This window comes from Cladophialophora yegresii, assembly GCF_000585515.1.
Source record: "Cladophialophora yegresii CBS 114405 chromosome Unknown aczIN-supercont1.4, whole genome shotgun sequence".
Classification (NCBI taxonomy): Eukaryota; Fungi; Ascomycota; class Eurotiomycetes; order Chaetothyriales; family Herpotrichiellaceae; genus Cladophialophora; species Cladophialophora yegresii.
The window spans coordinates 1,143,281-1,161,992 of record NW_006913048.1 but is presented as its reverse complement, the minus strand read 5'-3'; the positions used below and the strand labels follow the sequence as shown (position 1 = coordinate 1,161,992).

The window sequence follows — 18,712 nt, the reverse complement described above, 5'->3', positions numbered from 1 at the left end:
GGAGGCAAGATCTGGTGACAGGCGACGTGGAGATCGACGCTACTGTAATACCGAACCCCGGAAGCGCCTTGGGCTCGTCGATCGGAGCAATACTCCTGTTCCTGAATCTCTTGTGCCTCTAAACCCAAGGCAGCTATTCGGAGCGATGGATAGTGTTCTTGGTTCTCGACGGGTTTCCGGGCGAAGTGGCGATACAAATTCCCTACTGAGTGGTCGCCATGTTTCGTCTTTAGCACCTGAAAGGACGGTACTCTCCAGACTGAACCGAGGCTATCAAAACTCCATCTCGTGATCAAAGCTGCCCTGCTCAGCCATGGTCTCAAACGGCGCATCTTGCATGTCCAAGTCGATATCCGAAACCGGCCCCCTACCTCGACTGCCGAGCAGGGCCTCCAACCTCTGAACCTCTGCTTCCGCCAGTCGCCCAGCCTCCTCCAGCCCGCTCAACACGCAGCCCAACAACTCCTCTAACATCAGATCTCTCAGCACTTTCTCGTACCTCCTCATCTTGCCTGGGTCCCACTCTTCTTGCGCCCGCTCGTGCCCACTGAACGACTCTTCTGGTCGCGATTCCACGTCTTTCCACTTGTTACGGAATTCTTTAGCAATGCCTATGTACTCTCGGACAGGACCTGTGCCGAGGGTCGCGTGCAGCGGGTTCGCAGGGTGCTCGAGAGCAGAGATGACATTGGCGTGGAAGCGATGCGCCGAGCCGTGGAAGGATAGAGAATCACCAATGATGGATCCATTCGCTGCCGCTTGGGAGGCAGGCGCAACGCCCACAGATGCGGTGATCACAACGCCCCAGACTCCCAGGAGACAGACGAGCCCTCGCTCGAGAAGCGCGTAGAACTCGTAGAAGTCGATCTTGAATTGTCGTTCTGCTTCGACCGGGTCGATCACCATGTCGTAGGTTCCCAGTCTAGCTCGCGGGCTGTCGACAAGCCTGCCTTGGACGTGATCTGGGGGATTACCACCAGAGTAGAAAGTTTGATATTCTGACAATCGAGCTTGGTATTCTTGGGCCAGGTTCAGTGCGCGGTGTGACCAGTGCGTGAGACTGTTTGCTTTCCATGCGAGTCGGCGGAAGAGCCTGCGAAAGCGTTGCAAGTCGTTGTGGCGAGCTATATATTGGCGCTGCGCGGAGCTGAGTGGCTTTGCCGGCGGTGTGGTGGTCAAAGGCGTTGCTTGCTGCTGCCATGGCTTGCTTGTTGAAGGATCTTGGTGATGTGGTGAGACAGCTTGACTTGCCCGGGGCGAGGGATGTGTTTGTCTTTCGCGCCGCACTTCAGGGCTTGCCCATCGCGAAGCACTTAGATCGCGATTCTGCATCACGAGCCCTCTGCCTAGGCTTCTTGTTCATAATGTAGCCGACGGGGAGCCTAAATTCGTGGCATCATGCTAAATGACGGAGATGATTCGGGTTAAAGCGCTGAATTCTTTGTGAAGTGTAAAAGCGCAAGATTCCATCGTTTATCACGACCACGCGTGCCACGACTCCGACGGCGGCGGTGAGCACCAAAGAGACTCGCGCAGAGACCACGTCTAGTTACAGAAGCGGGCGTGCTAGACAGACATTTATTGCTGCAGAAAAGAGCTGTCGTCGAATGTTGACGGCTGAGTTACAATTCCTACCAACCACACGAATGCTTGATTAATTGTGTGGAGCTGATACAGCTTCAACTCTCATAACGCCCCCCTGGTATCGTGTTCCATTGCCTCGATTAGTCGTGATTGGACGAGAACCTATACCACCAACGGCTGCAAGCGCCCAAAGTTGCCCAAACGCATCATCATTCACTAAGCTTGCGCCCTCCCACCAAGCAATCCGTGAAGTTCAGTCGGCATTCCCATCCCTCGTTCCTCGACCTTGCTGATTCTGCCTCCCGCCATGACTTACTCTCCCTGTAATATCTTGCCACGTAGCGTCGAATCTCCTGCCGGTGCTGGCTAGGAGCCCTTCCTCTTCCTCTTCGAGTTCGTCCTCCTCTGCGTCAGGGTCCGACAACTTAGGAGTCCGGAACAGGAGAATGACGAAGCCGAGCAGGAAAATTCCCAAGAAGACGAACTGAGCCCAGAAGTCGACCACGCCGAAGAATGGGAAGTTGACAGTCACGCGGTTTAGGAATGTCGAGACCACGGAGGGGGTGCAGACGTTCCGTGCGGCCGGATTATCAGTTGACTCTGTGCAGGGGATGATGTGCTGCTTGTGATCGGTGCAGTCAGGCTGTTCCCCAGGATGCCGGGGCGGGTGATCGCAAAACGTTTGGGGACCGAAGGTTGCGTATTGTGGCGCCACCATCATAGCGATTGAGTAGTTGATGGCTAGTGTCATGAGCGTGAGCAGAACCGTGGCCACAAGCAATGCCTGCGGCGAGGTATGGGCCTTGCGGATTCTGAAGATGGTTATCCACAGAACTCGGATGCCGATTGTCGCTATTCCCAGAATACTGGCGCTGAAGAAGAGCATGACTATTGCCATGAAGATGACATAGTCGATCGGGAAAACCTTGGCGGACTTGACCAGAACCCAGTTGATCGGCTGGAAGATATTGATATGGGCGAGCAGATAGCCACAGTGCCGCTTGCAGATTGAGTTCTTTGCCTTGTCAATGCCCGTGATCAGCATGCTAGCGAAGATGACCAAGACAACTACCATCAACAGGAGACCGAGAATGAGCTTGATGGGTCGAAGGATTGCGCCAATCTTGAACCAGATCTTCCAGAAGACATTTTGGTCCTTGCCCGAAGCTTCTTCAGCCATGCGCTGATGACGCCGCAGAGTACGTTCTTCCCGGACTAGAGCATCGAGCTCCCTCTGGTCTTTGGAGGACAGACCATCTGGGTTGCCCTGCGCGCGTCCTTCAAGCTGTCTCTGCCGTTCCAAATTGCTATCAAGCTGGGCAGCCGTCGACTCAGACAATGCTGGCGCAGAGATGCTCGGTGCGGATTTGATCATGGTCAAAGGCAGTAGGGCGAGACCTGCCGCGGTGTAAAAGCAATACAGGATGACCCCGATTGTGATCAGCAACCCCAGTGCAAATGTCAATGCACGCTCGCCGTGGTTCTCAGACAGCAATTTCTTGAAAAAGTCCAGGTCAAAATGCGCACCCTCCCTGTGACGAGCGACCGGCACGAAGAAGCCGACCAGGAACAGGGCGACACACAGGAAGATGAGGACCATCGTGTACTTGAAGGCTCCCCAGAACCTGGACCCGAACGTCTGAGTACCCTCCTCTTGAGCGACCTCATCGTACTCTTCGTACCAGAAGTAGGTAAAAGGGATTACCAAGAGACAGAGGAGAGCATCGAGCGAGTAGAGCAAATAATAGACGATGCGCAGCGTGTAGGTGATGTTGTCGACCTTGTCTTGGTTCGCCCAGTCCTTGCGCTGTCCCGTCTTGGAGCTCGCTGTGCTTGAGACCAGGGCGACGTCGACGGGCAGCAACAGCACCGTTGCTAGAAGGGAGGTGATGGTAAAGATGCACACAACGGTGACAAAGATTGATCGTTCTCGATGGGTCTGGTACAGGTAGACGAACAGACAGGCGATGGAAAGTAGGATAGCGACCGCAATGGCATAGACAACCCAGATCAACGTGATTTGCACGTAGCCAGCGGAAGCCATGGCCGAGAGGGTTGGCTCAGCGAGCCCGGACAGCATCTTTGTTGCGCTCCAACTTGACCACTGAATCTCAGACCAGCTGAAGTTCAACAGTGAGGATGCGTGAGCGGCGGTCGACGAGAAGCGAGAGCAGCATGGGAAGCCGTACCACGCAAGCAGGCAGCAGATGGTCATGAGCGTCACTTGCTGCAATGCGGCGTCATCGCTACACTTCCCGGGTTTGTGTTGGTGTATCAGAAAGCGACTAGCGTATATTACGTAAGTCGCTGGTTCACCTCCGAAACTTGAGTCTTCCCTCAGCGCGATCTAAGCGCGACTTCACCGTGGTCTATTTTTGACAAGATACACCCTGTCTTGTTTCTGCTGGCGATGAAGCAAAGGAGGTGTCGCCGGAGGGAGATAGAGTGCTCGAAAGCGTGCTGGGGACAGTAGCCCTCCCTGCCATCAATCTCACCACCAGCTCCCTCCCTCTCTTGACAAGCGCGACTCAACATGCAGTGCTACTCAGATCTCATTCCCCCTTCTGGAGTCACTCATGCGCTTTCGCTCCCCTTCACATCCGCGCATGCCGACAACTTGATCATTGCCCGGACTTCTCTTGTGCAGATATTCCAGTGCAAGTCGGTCCACGCGGGACAGGACACCAAGCTCGTCTTGGTCGCCGAGTACAATCTCGCCGGCACAGTCACATCGTTGGGCAGAGTCAAAATCACAGACTCGAAGGCCGGAGGTGATGCAGTTCTCATCGCCCTCCGTGATGCCAAACTGAGCCTTGTCGAATGGGACCCGGAACTGCATAGCATATCTACGCTCTCAATACATTACTACGAGCATGATGATCTGCAGACTGCACCATGGCAGCCTGATCTTGCCGAGTGCGTCAGCCGTCTCACGGTTGACCCTTCGAGTAGATGTGCTGCCTTCAACTTCGGCATAAGTAATCTCGCCATCATACCATTCCATCAAGGGGGCGATGATCTCGCAATGGACGACTTGGACGACGAACATTACGAGAAGACACAAACAAGTCCACAGCAGGAGGGCCAGGCAGCTGATGCCAACTCAACGTACAGTCCATCGTTCGTCTTGCCATTAACCATCCTTGACCCTGGGCTGTTACATCCCGTCGACATGGCTTTCCTCCACGAGTACCGCGACCCGACCATTGGCATCCTATATTCCACAGCCGCGCGCTCCTCAAATATGAGTCCTGATCGCCAAGATGTCACAATCTATGCAGTTTATGCTCTCGACTTGGAGCAGAAGGCCTCAACAACGTTGCAATCTGTGCAAAAACTTCCCAACGACCTCTACCGAATTGTCCCGCTGCCACTGCCCGTAGGGGGCGCATTGCTGATCGGCGGAAATGAAGTGATCCACGTCGATCAGGGTGGAAAATCAAGTTCCATTGCGGTCAATGAATTCGCAAAAGAAGCTTCTTCGTTTCCGATGACAGACCAGTCCGAGGCTCGATTGAGGCTGGAAGGGTGCCAAGTAGAGCACCTGGGTAATGCCACCGGAGACATGTTGGTGATACTAAAGAGTGGAGAGCTTGCTCTTCTAGGCTTCAGAATGGATGGACGCTCGGTCTCCGGATTGACCCTGCAAAAGCTCGCCCACAATCACGTGGAGGGTTCTGCGTCTTGCACCGCGAATCTCGGAACAAATTGTCTCTTCATCGGAAGCGAAGAGGCCGACTCGGTTCTGCTTGGAGCAGACAAGAAGCTAGCCCAGTTAAAACGTGTACGCTCACGAGCGCAGATTCAGTCAAATGGAGTGGACTCTGAGGAGGACGACGACGAAGACGGTCCAGAGGACGATGATGACCTCTATGGCGAGGTCACACAAAAGCCAAATGGGCATGCCCCAAGCGATTCTAGTGGCCAGAACTTTCGAACTATGGACCGGCTTCCATCAATAGCACCTATAAATGACCTGGCCCTCGGTGACCTCCGGAAGCGGAAGCGCGATCAAAACGATGATTCTGCTTTATCAGGCAGCCGCTCATCCGAGATTATGGTCGCATACGGTCGAGGTCGTGCCAACGGAGTGGCTACAATAAGCCGACACCTCGAGCCAGAGACGACGAAACGGGTAAGGTATGAAGATGCTATCGGTATATGGTGCTTGGGCTCCACGCAGAAATCTCAAGACCACAGACCGGCAGATGAGCTGGTCATTGTTTCTCATATGACCGCGGATGGCGTTGGCAGATCTTCGTTGTATCGTCTAAATGATGGCGATATGTCGCCAATCGCCGAAGGCGACTTCGACCAAGCCGCTGGCTCGGCAATTGCGGTCTTCAGATTGCAAGCTACAAATCACACGATCCAGGTGCTGCCTACGGAAATCCGTGTCTACGATGCCAACTTCGGCCTCTCGCAGATATTTCCCGTGGTCGATGAAGAAGAAGGCCAGTTGGCCAGGGCGACGAAGGCTGCCTTTGCCGAACCTTACCTTGCTTTGGTCAAAGATGACGGTACGATGGCCTTGCTCAAGGCGGATAAGGCCGGTGAGCTTGACGAAGTCGGACATCCAACAGCCTTCAAGGATAAGACAGTCTTATCAGTATCGCTCTATCACGACCCAGGCGATTTCTTCCGGACTTCAAGGCTCTATGGAGGCGCTGCGACTTCAGCTGGACCGATCCTGGCATTGATGGCTTCAGACGGCCACTTTTGCCTGTTGTCTCTTCCCAACCTGGACCTCCAAGTGTTTCAGTGTGACAGTCTGCCATTCCTGCCCACGCATCTGTTGCAAAATACACAGTTACCCAAGCATTGGAGAAACAAGGACGAACTGGCAGAGGCTCTGCTTGTTGACCTCGGAAACAAAGATGACAGACGACCGTATCTCGTCGTTCGCAATACCACCAACGATCTCGTCATCTACGAACCCTTCGCCGTGCTCAACGTCGTAGGCAGCTTCAGGTTCAAGAAGATCGCAACAAAGCCAGCAGAAGCTCCCGAGGATACAGTCGAGGAGGAAGGCGAAGAGTCCTCCCTTCAGCCGATGCAGGTGATCAGGGACATAGCAGGGCATGCCTCGGTATTTGTCCCCGGGGCACAGCCTATGCTCATCCTCCGCGAAGCGTCCACCATGCCACACGTGTACGAGCTGAAGCCGCAGAACATCAAATCTCTGAGCGCAGCCAACCCTGGCGGCTTCGTCTTCATCGACGACACAGACTACTTGTGTTTCTGTCAACTCCCTGAGACCCTCATGCTGGGCCACTCGGACTGGATCATCGACCGCGTCGCGCTCAACGAAGACATCACCTCGCTCACCTATTTCTCGCCGACAGACTCGTACATCCTGGCCACAAACTCGAGCACCGAGTTCCAACTGCCCCAAGACGACGAATGGCACCCGGAATGGCAAGCCGAATCCACGACCTTTCTGCCCACCACCCTGTCTTCGACCCTGAAACTCCTCAGCTCTCGATCCCACCGCATCATAAGCCAATTCCGCTTCGACGCGTCCGAGCGCGTGCTCTGCGTCAAGTCCATCAACCTCGAAGTCTCCGAGGAGACGCACGAACGCAAGGATTTGATTGTAGTGGGCACGGCCGTCGTCAAAGGCGAAAACATCACAACGAGAGGAAACATCTACCTCTTCGACGTCGTCGACGTCGTGCCCGAGCCAGGCGTGCCCGAAACGGATCTGAAGCTGAAGCTCATCACCAAGGAAGAAGTGCGCGGCGCCGTGTCGGCAATCTCGGGCGTCGGATCGCAGGGTTTCCTACTGGCAGCGCAAGGCCAGAAGTGCATGGTCCGCGGCCTCAAGGAAGACATGTCCATTCTGCCGGTTGCCTTCCTCGACATGCGGTACTACGTGCACGTGGCCAAAGAACTGCCCGGCACGGGCCTGTGTATTCTGGGCGATGCATTCTCGGGCCTCTGGCTCGTCGGCTACTCCGAGGAACCCTACAAGTTACAAATCCTCGGCCGCGACTTCGCGAACCCACCCGTCCTGGAGGCCGAGTTCTTGCCGGCCGCGAAACAGCTGTACATCGTCTCGGCCGGCGACGACGGCGTGCTGCGCATCCTGCAGTACGATCCCGAGGACCCAAAAACCGAGCGCGGCGCCAAGTTGTTGCTCCGCAGTACCTTTCACACGGGCGACACGCCGACCAGTATGACATTGGTGCCGCCACCGCGACCAGCCGCCGCCGCCGCCGCCGCGATGTCGTCGATGGATCTCGACGACGCGCCCTCGTCCCAGGCGCACACAATCCTTCTTACAGGCGCGAGTGGCTCGGTCGCCCTGCTCACGCCGCTCTCCGAGCCCACGTACCGCCGCCTGTCGACCTTGCAGAACGTCCTGCTCTCGTCCGCGCTGGACAGCCACGCGCACTACGCGGCCCTCAACCCCCGGGCGTACAGACAGATCGAGACGGACGGGATCGGCGGGCGCGCCGTCATCGATGGCGATCTCGTCAGGCGGTGGTGGGAATTGAGTACCCAGGCAAGAGCGAGCTCTAGTGACAAGGCCGGAGGCAGTGGTTGGGATGTAAGGGGTGATTTGGCCGTCGTGGGAGGTGGGGAGGCAGGATTTTAAGAGGAGACGTAAGGATCGTGAGGAGGGTAGAAAGGAGTTAAAGAGGTCCAGAGCGCGAAGACCTCGAGTAGCTGGACCCATAGGGAGGAAGACAGACGGATAGCGTATCAAAAACTGTGGTAACGAGAGCCGAGCGGCGTATTGAGGTCTTTTTGTCTTTTGGTTTCCTAGAATACATGTTTGCAACAACCGCTCTTGCAGTGTCAGGGCGCTCTGCTCTGATAGGTTTCTATGCTCCTTCTGACATTGTTCGTCCGTGCTGGATGAGCGAGGTAAGTTTCTTAGCAGCATCGCTATTAATTATCCAAGCAGTACATGGGGCACATGAAGCAAGCGCTGATGAAAGTTGGCCGGATTTGCTTGTGCTTGGAATTGACACCACAATGCACGCAGTTTGGTGCGATATTGAAATACTTGTGCGCGGCTATACGGCTATGCTTGTGCAGCTCCCTGTGCCTAACATACATCTGCATACTGTATGAGCAATGCATGCTTAAAGAGGCTCCTCGCCTAGCAGATCTTCACTGGGGTCGAAAGACACATCGTTCACTGTATTGTCCTCGGGCTCCTCGAGTAAGCGTGCTTGAGCACGGTTGTTCTTTTTGCCCTTTTTCTTTTTCGTGCTGCTGAAGACTTGAGGAATGTCATTATCAAAGACTTGTGTTGGAGCCGTATCTAGATTCGCGTGGCTCGAGACTATTGTCGTCTCGCGGTAAATGGTAGCGCTGTCATCCGCGCTGTTTAGGTTCGATTTAATGATGCTCTGTGTGCTGAACGAGATATCTTCGCCGAACATCCACCTGTCCGAAGACTCTGGACTCGAGCGTCGTCTCTGATGGATAGAGGGCTGCACTTGAACCATTGAAGATGCTTGGCCCGTGTGCAAGGATATGGTAACTCTCCGATCTGAATGGAATGGCTGATAGGGAGCGTTGGTTTCAATTTCCGCCGACGCCAGCGGATGGGGCGTTCTCGAGCCCGCGTCTCTGCTGGGCCTGGGTTTCCAAAAGCCAAGCAGGGGAGGTCTTTCGCCGCTCCTGTCCTCTGTTTCAGCCGTAATGGCTGTCTGTCGTCGCCCAGTGGCGACTTCCGCAGCCTTCGGTAACTTGGCGGCAACCGCCTTTCGCGCATCAAAGACGGAGACGGTTTCCATCTGGCGGTTCTCTCGAGGCTTGGTCATGCGGACGTAGTAGTTTTTGACATGACTGTCATCCAGGATGGACAATATAGACCTTCCCTCACGGCGCAACCAACAAAACATACCGGGCCGTGCAAGGATTTTCAGGTGAAGCCTGCTCTGGTTCGCGTGCCGGATGCTGGTAACCGTCTCAGAGGCTGCACCCAGGGACTTGCTAAGGCCCACTGCTACTGCCCTGCCGCCGCTTTTGATGCTGGTTGTCGAAGCGAAGCCAATACCCATTGGAGCTGCTCCAGCCAGGCCGCCGTTGATACTTGGCGCTCTTCCACGCAAACTTGCAAGCATTGGTTGTGTCCTGCCTGCAAGGCTCATGGCCGAGGCAAGAAAACCTCCAGCTGGTGGAGGGTCGTGTTCCATCTTGACTTGGGCCGGGTCGACAGGGGCAGAGAGTGGCCGAGTCTTCTTGACCGTAGGTGGTGGCCAGCGAAAGCAAGTATTCGGCAAATCAAAGATGTGAATAGTGCGATTCTTGGTTAGAAGAGCAAATCTGTATCCTGTCGGGCCGTCCCAGGCGACGTCGACAATAGTAGACGGGCTCAAGCGTTCGTACCGTGCAATTTGCCGCACTCGGTTGCTTTCAGTCGAGGTTGAAGTTGGCGAACCGTGCGTGTATTTCATTTGCATCAAGTCCCAAATGTACTGTACATCGCCCTTATGATTTGCGGTCAAAAGCCCCAGACCAGTTGGAGTGAAAGACAAGAAGCTACAGCCACCTGGTGGTTGAAAGGTGATCATTGAACTGACCTCTGCGCCTTTTCGACCTTGGCTTTCTTGAAGCATTCTCAAGTCGAGGATGCTAACCAGCTCTGGGTCTCTGGGTACGCCATATTGTTCACCCGCATGTGTAGGAGGAAACTGAGCCAGGGCCATGTGCGGCGAGTAGGCTGGAGGGCTGACGGATTGAAGAGTGGGCTGGCTAGGACTGCCTGTTTCCTTCTTCCAATAGTTTTGCCATGTCTGCATGCCTTTCTCGCTGATCCACTTCGCACCTCTGACAGCTTCTTGCGCAAACCCTTTCGCGACTTTGCTCAAGAAGGTATCGACATCCGGGGAATCCACCTCGCAGTTCGATAGAGGCCTTGCGGGAGCGGTACCGGCGTTGACATCCGAGTTCTTGCCGTAGATCACATATTCACCCAGGATCGCACCAATAGACCTTCGAGAAGAGGTACCTGCTGGGCAAAGTGCCAGCCAGCGCCCATTGAGACTCAGGATGGGTGGATTCTCGGCGTCATTTCCGCGAGCAAGGTCGGCGGGGGAAATGTCCGCATCAGACGCTGGTCCATGAGAGGAGGAATCTCTTCTCTGTAGATGAGGTTGCAGGGTGGTCCAGTACTTGCCCAGGCATTCGAAGACGACTGATTCCTTGCCTCTTCGGAAGGCGAAAACAAAGATTTCGCCGCTCTCCCCAGAAAAGACGACAATGAAATTGCCACTGGCATGAACCTTCAGGGATGATGGACGTCCAATACACGTAGCGACCCCTGGGAAGCTAGCAGCGGGCACCCTCAACAGCTCAGTCACCTCACAGCTCTTGCTTAGAGAAAACACCACTACCCGGGTCTCCATGACATCGTGGGGAGTCCCATTGAAGGGACGGTCTTCGGCTGGGGATGGCCCCGGGTTTGAAACTCTGGATCCATGAACAACGAGTGCCACCAAAGGCCTCAGGCCTGGGAAGGGGTCTTCGCCAGTATTCCATGGAAGCAGCGTGGCATCAACTATGGTGCCTTGCACGCCGACAAGGGCTCCAATATGTTCTAGTTTCTCGCCATTGTAGCTGACAAGATGCAGCTCCCCATCCACAGTCAGAAGGATAGCATCTCGCGAGTCAGATCCTGAGCCCGGTAAGCGGACGAACTTCAAGGGAGCCGGTTCTGGTAGAGGCGTGTGCGGAGAGCCGACACCCAAGTCGACATCGTGGGCGCCATAGAAGTGTTGTTGAGGCAGATGAGGCAGCGCAGGAGGAGACCCATAAGCAGTAATGCCATAGCCGTAAGGTGAGGTCGACATTCTATGGTGACTCGGGAGGGCGGCATTGCCTCCACCATAGCTCACTGGACGAGCGTTGCGCATGGGAGGGGAGATCGGCGGACTTCTGACATTGAAGGCGACTCGAGTGCTGAAACCAGGCTCATACGGCGGTGAAGTGCCTGAGTTTAGGCCGGGAATGGGCTCGACTGGCGGGGTCCTGCGATGAATATCATTCCGAGCCCAGAGGTCGACTGGCGGAGTATGCTCGTCGGAGACTTTCTGAGAAGAGTTCGTGTCGTTCAAGGCATCGAAGGCATTGCTTCTTCTGGTTTGGGGGAATGTCTGCGGTAGCTGGCCGAGAATCGAAGGTGGAGGGTTTGACGAGGAAGACGGGAGCTGAGATTGACCCATTGGCGCTGACTCCGTGCTGTTGTCGGCATTGTCGACGCTAGGCAGCTGTCGGGCAGCAGCATTCTTTGTCTTCCTCTTTCCTGCTCTTGAAGGAATGGTGTCTTGCTCGGCCACGGCTTTGGGGTCTCCTATGTCTGGGTATCTCGAGTCGGCGGTACAGGCTGGTTTGTTGGATGCTGGCATTCAAGACCTCACGCCGCAGATCTATGGTACGGTCGAGCCTGACGCGTCCTCAGGCTGGTCCAGACGGTCGGTGGGATTCGGATCTTGCCAGGATGACCGTCGAGGCGGCGTGTGAATGTCGCAGGGAAGTAGCCCTGCCGACGCGGGGTTGCTCGACGCGTGTTGTGGAGAGCCGATGGTTGATCGATCGTCTACGAAGAGATGAGCTTCCGAGCAGATTTGGGCAGAGAATGAGCTTGTACACGTTAATAGAATGACTGTGGATTGCGTCTGGACGAGTACTCCGGACGTGGAGGAGAACAAGGTTAAGATGTAGTCAGAGGCAGTCAGGTGCAAGTGGCAGTCGAGCACCGCCCGAGCCAGCAATCAAACAGTTGAGTCAGGAGGCCTCTCGATGACTTGCTTATCGCGAATGGGGGGCTGCTGAGGACCACGAGGTCACCCCGGGGATTGGTTGGGCGTGCCCGAGCGTGGTTGGTCGAGCCTGGTGCGGGGCACGCTCATGATGCGGGCGGTGGCTGGGGCGAGCACTGGCCGAGTCACTAGCCTTCAAAATAGCAAGACTCTCCGTTTGCAGCCTCCGAGTCCGACATCACCTCAGGCTCGTCAAATGGCCTCCATGACGCGAGTGCTCGACAGCCAGACCGGCGTCCCCGTTCAAATCGAACCCGGAAGGAAACAAAGAGAAATGGCCTGCAACGAACGATGAAAGAAACTGATGGGAGAAGACTCCTATTGAGGAAGCCGTGCCTTGTATGTGCAGCATCTCGTGCAGACACAGCTCCGAAGCACGCATCAGGTGCCTGTCGAGCCGCGAGTATATCGCACTCAAGATGCGGTATTGGTGTCTCTACCACGATTCAGCAGGAAGCCCATAGCCAATCTCACTACCACCCGAGGGGCGTGTACTCGTCGATATTAACACGATGATCTTGGTGGCTCGCTTCTTGACGTCTGATCCTCTCCTGAACGGTCCGAAAACAAAACCCAGGCTACTTTCCTGGGAACCACAAGAACCCACAGCATTATTCTTATTTCGTTTTCTTCGCAGCAGCAGCTCGTGCCTTTGCTGCCTTCTTCCTATTGCTCCGGATCATCACCATGGCGAGGAATGTCCCAACGACTGCTGAAGCGAGAATGGTGAGGATCACCGGAATTCGAATTGCCCAAACGCGAGGAGGAAAGAGGCTCTGCAGGGGATGGTCGTCATCCACGAACGGCTATAACAAGATGAGTATGCGGGACGATGCCACGTTGGAATGCGAACATACCATGAACAGCGTCCATAGAGTGTAATACAAGAAGACTGTGGTTGCTACCACGAGCATCGCCATGCCCACGAGTTTGTCCAACTTGGCGCGAGTTAGCGCTTTCTTGCAGACGGTCGCGGCGCAAGGTGAGAGTTCGTACCATTTCTGCAGAGGCCGCTCTTGCCTTGCGGTGTGATGGACACTGGTTGAGACAGTAACAGTAGAAAGGACTTGACAAGTCGATTGCTCTCACTGTTCAGTAAATTGAACACGCAGTCGCGCTTAGGGAAAGGGAGCACAAAAGGGACTAGCTCCGGCACAGTTTTTCCGATTCCGCGCCTCCAAATTTCTGGGATTCAAACTTGTCCATGCATGTATGCCTGTCACTGTCATTGCCTTTAGCCACAACATACCGATACCTCGTCTCTCAAACACCTTCGCCTTTGCGACAGGTCGCTGGCGCGGTGGGCGTAATAGTCCAATCCTCCACCTATTCCGGTAGTTCATCAGTTCATCCTGCTTGGACACATCCATCATGGCAGACACCATGTTGCTCTCATCAGCCGTTCGCCTGCCCACCCCACCTCCAGGCGGTTCCTACTCTCCAGGCCCTTCGACGACCAGGAAGAGGTCTCCCCCATCTCGGTCGCCTTCGCCCAAGCGTCGTCGACCGGCGCCTGGCCCCGCGGACGGAGGGGAAAGAAGAAGGAATGGCTCAGAACCGGACCGTGAAATCGACGAGCGGGAACAACAACTACTCGCCAGGTTCAAACCGAAGGAGACCGAAGATACGAGACGGAAGCCGTTGACCGCCGAAGAGAAGCAGGCTGCCGCAAAGGCAGAGTACGAGAAACTGCTCACAATGCGATCAGGCGGTACCTACATCCCACCCGCGAAATTGCGAGCTCTACAGTCCCAGATCACAGACAAGACGAGCAAAGAATATCAGCGAATGGCGTGGGAGGCTCTGAAGAAGTCTATCAATGGCCTCATCAACAAGGTTAATGTGTCGAATATTAAACACATTGTTCCAGAGCTGTTTGGCGAGAACCTGGTCCGAGGTCGAGGACTGTTCTGTCGGAGTATCATGAAAGCCCAGGCGGCTTCTCTCCCTTTCACCCCGATCTATGCAGCGATGGCTGCAATTGTCAACACAAAATTGCCGCAAGTGGGAGAGCTGCTGCTGCATCGACTGGTAGTCCAGTTCCGGAAGGCCTTCAGACGAAATGACAAAGCGGTCTGCTTGTCCTCCACGACATTTATTGCTCACCTGTGCAATCAGCAAGTCGCTCACGAAACTGTAGCCGCCCAGCTCCTTCTACGGCTCCTCCATAAACCGTCAGACGACTCGGTAGAAATTGCGGTCGGGTTGACAAGAGAAGTTGGCCAGCATCTGGAAGAGATGAGTCCACCGATAGCCTTGATTGTCTTCGATCAGTTCCGCAGTATTCTTCACGAAGCCGATATCGACAAACGGGTGCAATATATGATCGAAGTGCTCTTCCAGGTCAGAAAGGATCGATACAAAGACAATCCCGCCATTCGAGAAGAGCTCGATCTGGTGGAAGAAGAAGATCAAATCACCCATCAAGTCGACGTGGACGACGACCTCGACGTTCAAGACACTTTGAACATTTTCAAGTTTGACCCTGAGTGGGAAGAACACGAAGAAGCGTACAGGAAGCTCAAAGCCGAGATTCTGGGCGAGGACAGCGATGCCGACGACGACGACGGCAGCGGTACCGAAGAAAGCTCCGACGACGAAGAAGCCGAGCAAGAACGGGCTGTGGAAATCAAGGATCAGACAAACACCGACTTGGTTAACTTACGAAGAACTATCTATCTAACAATTATGTCGAGTTTGGACTTCGAAGAAGCATGTCACAAATTGATGAAAATTCAACTTCCTGCGGGTCAGGAACCGGAGTTGCCTTCCATGATCGTGGAATGCTGCTCTCAGGAGAAGACGTACTCGAAGTTCTTCGGCCTTGTGGGTGAAAGATTCGCCAAGCTGAATCGCCTTTGGACGGATCTGTTCGAACAATCCTTCGCTCATTACTACGACACAATCCACCGCTACGAAACAAACCGGCTACGCAACATTGCGCGTTTCTTCGGACACTTATTGGCTACCGATGCCATTGGCTGGCACGTCTTCTCTGTCGTCCATCTCAATGAGGAAGAAACCACCTCTAGCAGTCGCATCTTCATCAAAATCCTGTTCCAAGATCTCGCCGAGGCATTGGGCATCCCCAAACTACAGGGACGCTTCAAAGACGATATTCTTCGGGGAAGCTTCACAGGCTTGTTCCCAACCGATACACCGCGCAACACTCGCTTCTCGATCAATTACTTCACCAGTATCGGTATGGGTGCTCTGACAGAGGAAATGCGTGAACACCTCAAGAACCTCCCCAAACCAGAGGTTCCTGCTTTGCCACCAGTAAAGGATGATGTCTCAGATTCCGAGAGCGTGAGCTCGTACTCGAGTTATTCGAGTTATACGACGAGCAGGTCTTCTTCGAGATCGAGGAGCACTTCAAAGGACAGAGAGGGGAGGCGGAGATCTTTAAGTCCTCGGCCTAAGGGAAGAGCCACGCGCCGGTCACTTTCTCCTTCAAGATCTCGGTCTCCGTCAGCCCGTGGTCTGGCGAGACGGGGCAGGGGCCCGAGTCGATCTCCTTCGCGGTCTCCATCCCGTCCACCCCGTCGCCCCGCGCCAACGAGGCGCCGCTCTCCGTCCCCCTCGGTTTCGCGGAGTCCGCCACCAAAACGCGGGAGAGCCCGCACTCGCTCCTTGTCATATAGTAGCTATTCCTCGCGTTCGCGCTCTCGTTCTCCTCCGCGGCGCGCTCCGCCCCCACGTCGAGAAGCTGACTTGTCACCTTCTCGCTCTCGACCCCCCTCCCCGCCGCCACGGAGGGCTGCCAGTCCCGCTGTCCACCCCTCACGCCGCCGCCTGGTACCTGCCGAGCCAACCAAACCACGTTCTCGGACCCCACCACGATATACTCGTCCCGTTGCGAGACGAAGTCTCAGTCGCTCTCTCTCCCGGCCGCGATCTCCGCCTCGGCGGCGAAAGGGGGGTATATACGCACCAAGCAGAAGCAGAAGCCGAAGCGGAAGTTTGTCGCCACCGAGAAGGAGGGCTCCGCCGCCACGGGCGAGCAGACGCAATTCGAGTAGTGCGAGTGGGAGGTCGTGGAGTCGGTCCCGGAGCAGGAGCAGGAGCAGGAGTAGATCTCAGCCGAGACGGGATGGTGGAGGGGGCAAGGGCAAGGGGAGACGATACTCGCCTAGTCCAGTGGGACGAGGTGGTGGGGCAGCTGGGAGGGCGCGGGCTGCGGATTTCGATTGATGTCACGATTGGCCGGGAGGATTTGAATGAGACCCGAGGAAAGAGAGAACGGAGCGTAGCAATGCACCTAGAATTTGAAGAGAATCTGGGAGTGAGAGTGACTAGAGAGGGGGGGGGCGAAGTGTTCAACCGCGTGGCTGACGGAAACCTCCCTCAGACGGAGCCAGGGTTCAACTCAGTCGAGTGGTTCATCACTGTTTAGTATGACCTATCTAGACAGCTGCCCTGCTCTGCTCGAACCCGCGGGTACATGTACGAGTATGTACTGTACCGACCAAGCCAAAACCAGCAGGCAAGCAGGTGCCGCCCAATGGGAGTTGTAATACTGTATCTGTGATCGTTGGTCTCATGACGACGTTTCAGGATTTCCTATCCTGTCCTGTCCTATCCTATCGTACCAACGGTTGGTGTATCATGCATCGTGCATCATGTCGTTTGCAGCTCGCTTTCCTGTCGTGTCCTGCCCTGTACTGTTGACACGGTATCCTTATGTCGCCTCGGAAACACCAAATCGAGTGACGTTCAGCCCAAACGCCCAACGCCAACGCCGAGCGAACCTCGGAAGCGGAAGAGCTTGTGAGTTGATGTGGTTAAATCGGGGCCGCGTCCAGTTCCTTGCCTTGTGGTAAGATCGGCCAAGTGGTTTGCGGACTCGGCAGATGCGATAGGCCCCCATCCACGCCCTCACGCCCACTTTCCGATATGCTTATTCCTGATACTGATACCGATGCTGATTCTGATAATGATAGGTGATATCGTACCCAGAGTTTCATGACGTGACCAGCTCCAACCGCCGAGATCGTACTGTACACCTTTTGTACCTGGGTACCCATAGACGTGGGACGCGCCTGGAAGTTCTTCTCGACTGTGATCTTCATACTCAAACCGTATCGTCGTCGTATGCGAACCTCACGTCCTTGAGCCCCCTACCTCGTCTGTACCCGCCACCACTCCACCCATCCGGGCCCCGGACGCCCATGCTCTGACAAAACTGCTCATCACCCTGCGGTCTCTCGTTCTTCGTGTTGCCCGTCAACATGCTCTGGATGCTCATGCAGACGCTCTCGACAGACTGGACGGGCGACCAGCCCGCCGTGCCGAGCAGGTCCAGGCAGATGATCCCGTTGGAGTAGATGTGCGGGTGGATCGGGACGGGACGGCCGGCGAAGGGTTTCTCGGTCGATTGCGGATTCGAGGGGTCAGTGGCGGAAGGTGATTGTCGGATGAAGACGACTTCGGGGGCTTCTATACTTACGCCGCGTGGTCGGCTTGTTAGCTTCGGTCGGTGCGTCCGGATGCTGGGACGGCCAGAAGTAGGAAGTAGGAAGTAGGATGTGAGCAACATACCGATGGGGTAGGAGTCAGAGAACAGGAAGCTTAAGCGGTAGATCTGGTTCATGTACAGCGGGTTGGAGTCTAGGACGCGGATGTCGACGAGCCATTCTCGGAAGTCGTCTGCTTTGACGAGGTCGATGCCGGGGGGCAGTTTTTGCTTGGCCTATGGGTTGTAAGAAGACGTGTCAGCGTGGCTTGTTTGTTTGCCTGCTATGTCAGGAAATAGCATCGCAGATATATCGAACAGTCTAGGGAAGCGAGCAAGTAGAGTGCCTAGGTAGGTGGTGGGTGGATGATTTACCTTCGTCAGTTCCTGGCGGAAGGTCAGCGGTGGTCAAACAGGAATGAGTATGGGTGTACCACTCACCTTCCCTAATCTCTTTGCTGCGAACATGGTGTATGGTGTGGTGTAGCGGATGTTTTGTCTTCAGCGCAGGCAGGCGCCGAGGTTGAGATGCGAGGCTGAAGCGGTTGAGGAAGCAGAAGAGGTCGGTGCAGATCGCAGTTGGAAGTAGGTCAAGAAATCTAATGCTGCAGTTGTACTTGCGTCTTGAGATAGCCGTTTGTAGTCTTGTAAGCGCGCTGTTGGCTGTTGGAATTGGCGTGTGACGAGAGAGGCAGATCACGAAGATATGTACGAGATGCGAGATGCAGTGCGGCAGACAAATCAGACCCCGCACCACCAATCGCGCCCACCTTGCTTCAGCCTCGTGGATCTTTCACTCTTGCTTCACTCACTGGTCACAGCGAGTAAGGACGTGGTGATGATGACCCTACTCCATACTTAGAAGTCTGTGTTCAACAAATTCCCTGGCTTT

The 18,712-nt window shown here is 55.2% G+C and overlaps 7 protein-coding genes across 7 annotated transcripts; 2 read left to right on the top strand and 5 right to left on the bottom strand.

The window, feature by feature from the left end:
• Positions 1 to 273: 273 nt before the first annotated feature.
• On the bottom strand, positions 274 to 906 carry A1O7_05738 (uncharacterized protein; the record flags this gene model as incomplete). The annotated part of the gene is made up of 1 exon (XM_007759746.1): positions 274 to 906. The coding sequence occupies one exon, from the start codon at positions 904 to 906 to the stop codon at positions 274 to 276; it is 633 nt and encodes a 210-aa protein (XP_007757936.1).
• Positions 907 to 1,837: 931 nt separating this feature from the next.
• A1O7_05737 (uncharacterized protein) lies at positions 1,838 to 3,628 on the bottom strand (the record flags this gene model as incomplete). The annotated part of the gene is made up of 1 exon (XM_007759745.1): positions 1,838 to 3,628. The coding sequence occupies one exon, from the start codon at positions 3,626 to 3,628 to the stop codon at positions 1,838 to 1,840; it is 1,791 nt and encodes a 596-aa protein (XP_007757935.1).
• A 489-nt stretch (positions 3,629 to 4,117) lies between these two features.
• A1O7_05736 (uncharacterized protein) lies at positions 4,118 to 8,185 on the top strand (the record flags this gene model as incomplete). Its single annotated transcript, XM_007759744.1, has 1 exon — positions 4,118 to 8,185. The coding sequence occupies one exon, from the start codon at positions 4,118 to 4,120 to the stop codon at positions 8,183 to 8,185; it is 4,068 nt and encodes a 1,355-aa protein (XP_007757934.1).
• Positions 8,186 to 8,678: 493 nt separating this feature from the next.
• Positions 8,679 to 11,951, bottom strand: A1O7_05735 (uncharacterized protein; the record flags this gene model as incomplete). The annotated part of the gene is made up of 1 exon (XM_007759743.1): positions 8,679 to 11,951. The coding sequence occupies one exon, from the start codon at positions 11,949 to 11,951 to the stop codon at positions 8,679 to 8,681; it is 3,273 nt and encodes a 1,090-aa protein (XP_007757933.1).
• Positions 11,952 to 12,982: 1,031 nt separating this feature from the next.
• On the bottom strand, positions 12,983 to 13,285 carry A1O7_05734 (dolichyl-phosphate mannosyltransferase polypeptide 2, regulatory subunit; the record flags this gene model as incomplete). The annotated part of the gene is made up of 2 exons (XM_007759742.1): positions 12,983 to 13,171; positions 13,223 to 13,285. The coding sequence occupies 2 exons, from the start codon at positions 13,283 to 13,285 to the stop codon at positions 12,983 to 12,985; spliced, it is 252 nt and encodes an 83-aa protein (XP_007757932.1).
• A 451-nt stretch (positions 13,286 to 13,736) lies between these two features.
• On the top strand, positions 13,737 to 15,787 carry A1O7_05733 (pre-mRNA-splicing factor cwc22; the record flags this gene model as incomplete). Its single annotated transcript, XM_007759741.1, has 2 exons — positions 13,737 to 15,644; positions 15,701 to 15,787. The coding sequence occupies 2 exons, from the start codon at positions 13,737 to 13,739 to the stop codon at positions 15,785 to 15,787; spliced, it is 1,995 nt and encodes a 664-aa protein (XP_007757931.1).
• Positions 15,788 to 17,439: 1,652 nt separating this feature from the next.
• On the bottom strand, positions 17,440 to 18,288 carry A1O7_05732 (ubiquitin-conjugating enzyme E2 W; the record flags this gene model as incomplete). Its single annotated transcript, XM_007759740.1, has 4 exons — positions 17,440 to 17,804; positions 17,907 to 18,057; positions 18,196 to 18,207; positions 18,262 to 18,288. The coding sequence occupies 4 exons, from the start codon at positions 18,286 to 18,288 to the stop codon at positions 17,440 to 17,442; spliced, it is 555 nt and encodes a 184-aa protein (XP_007757930.1).
• Between the last annotated feature and the right edge of the window lie 424 nt (positions 18,289 to 18,712).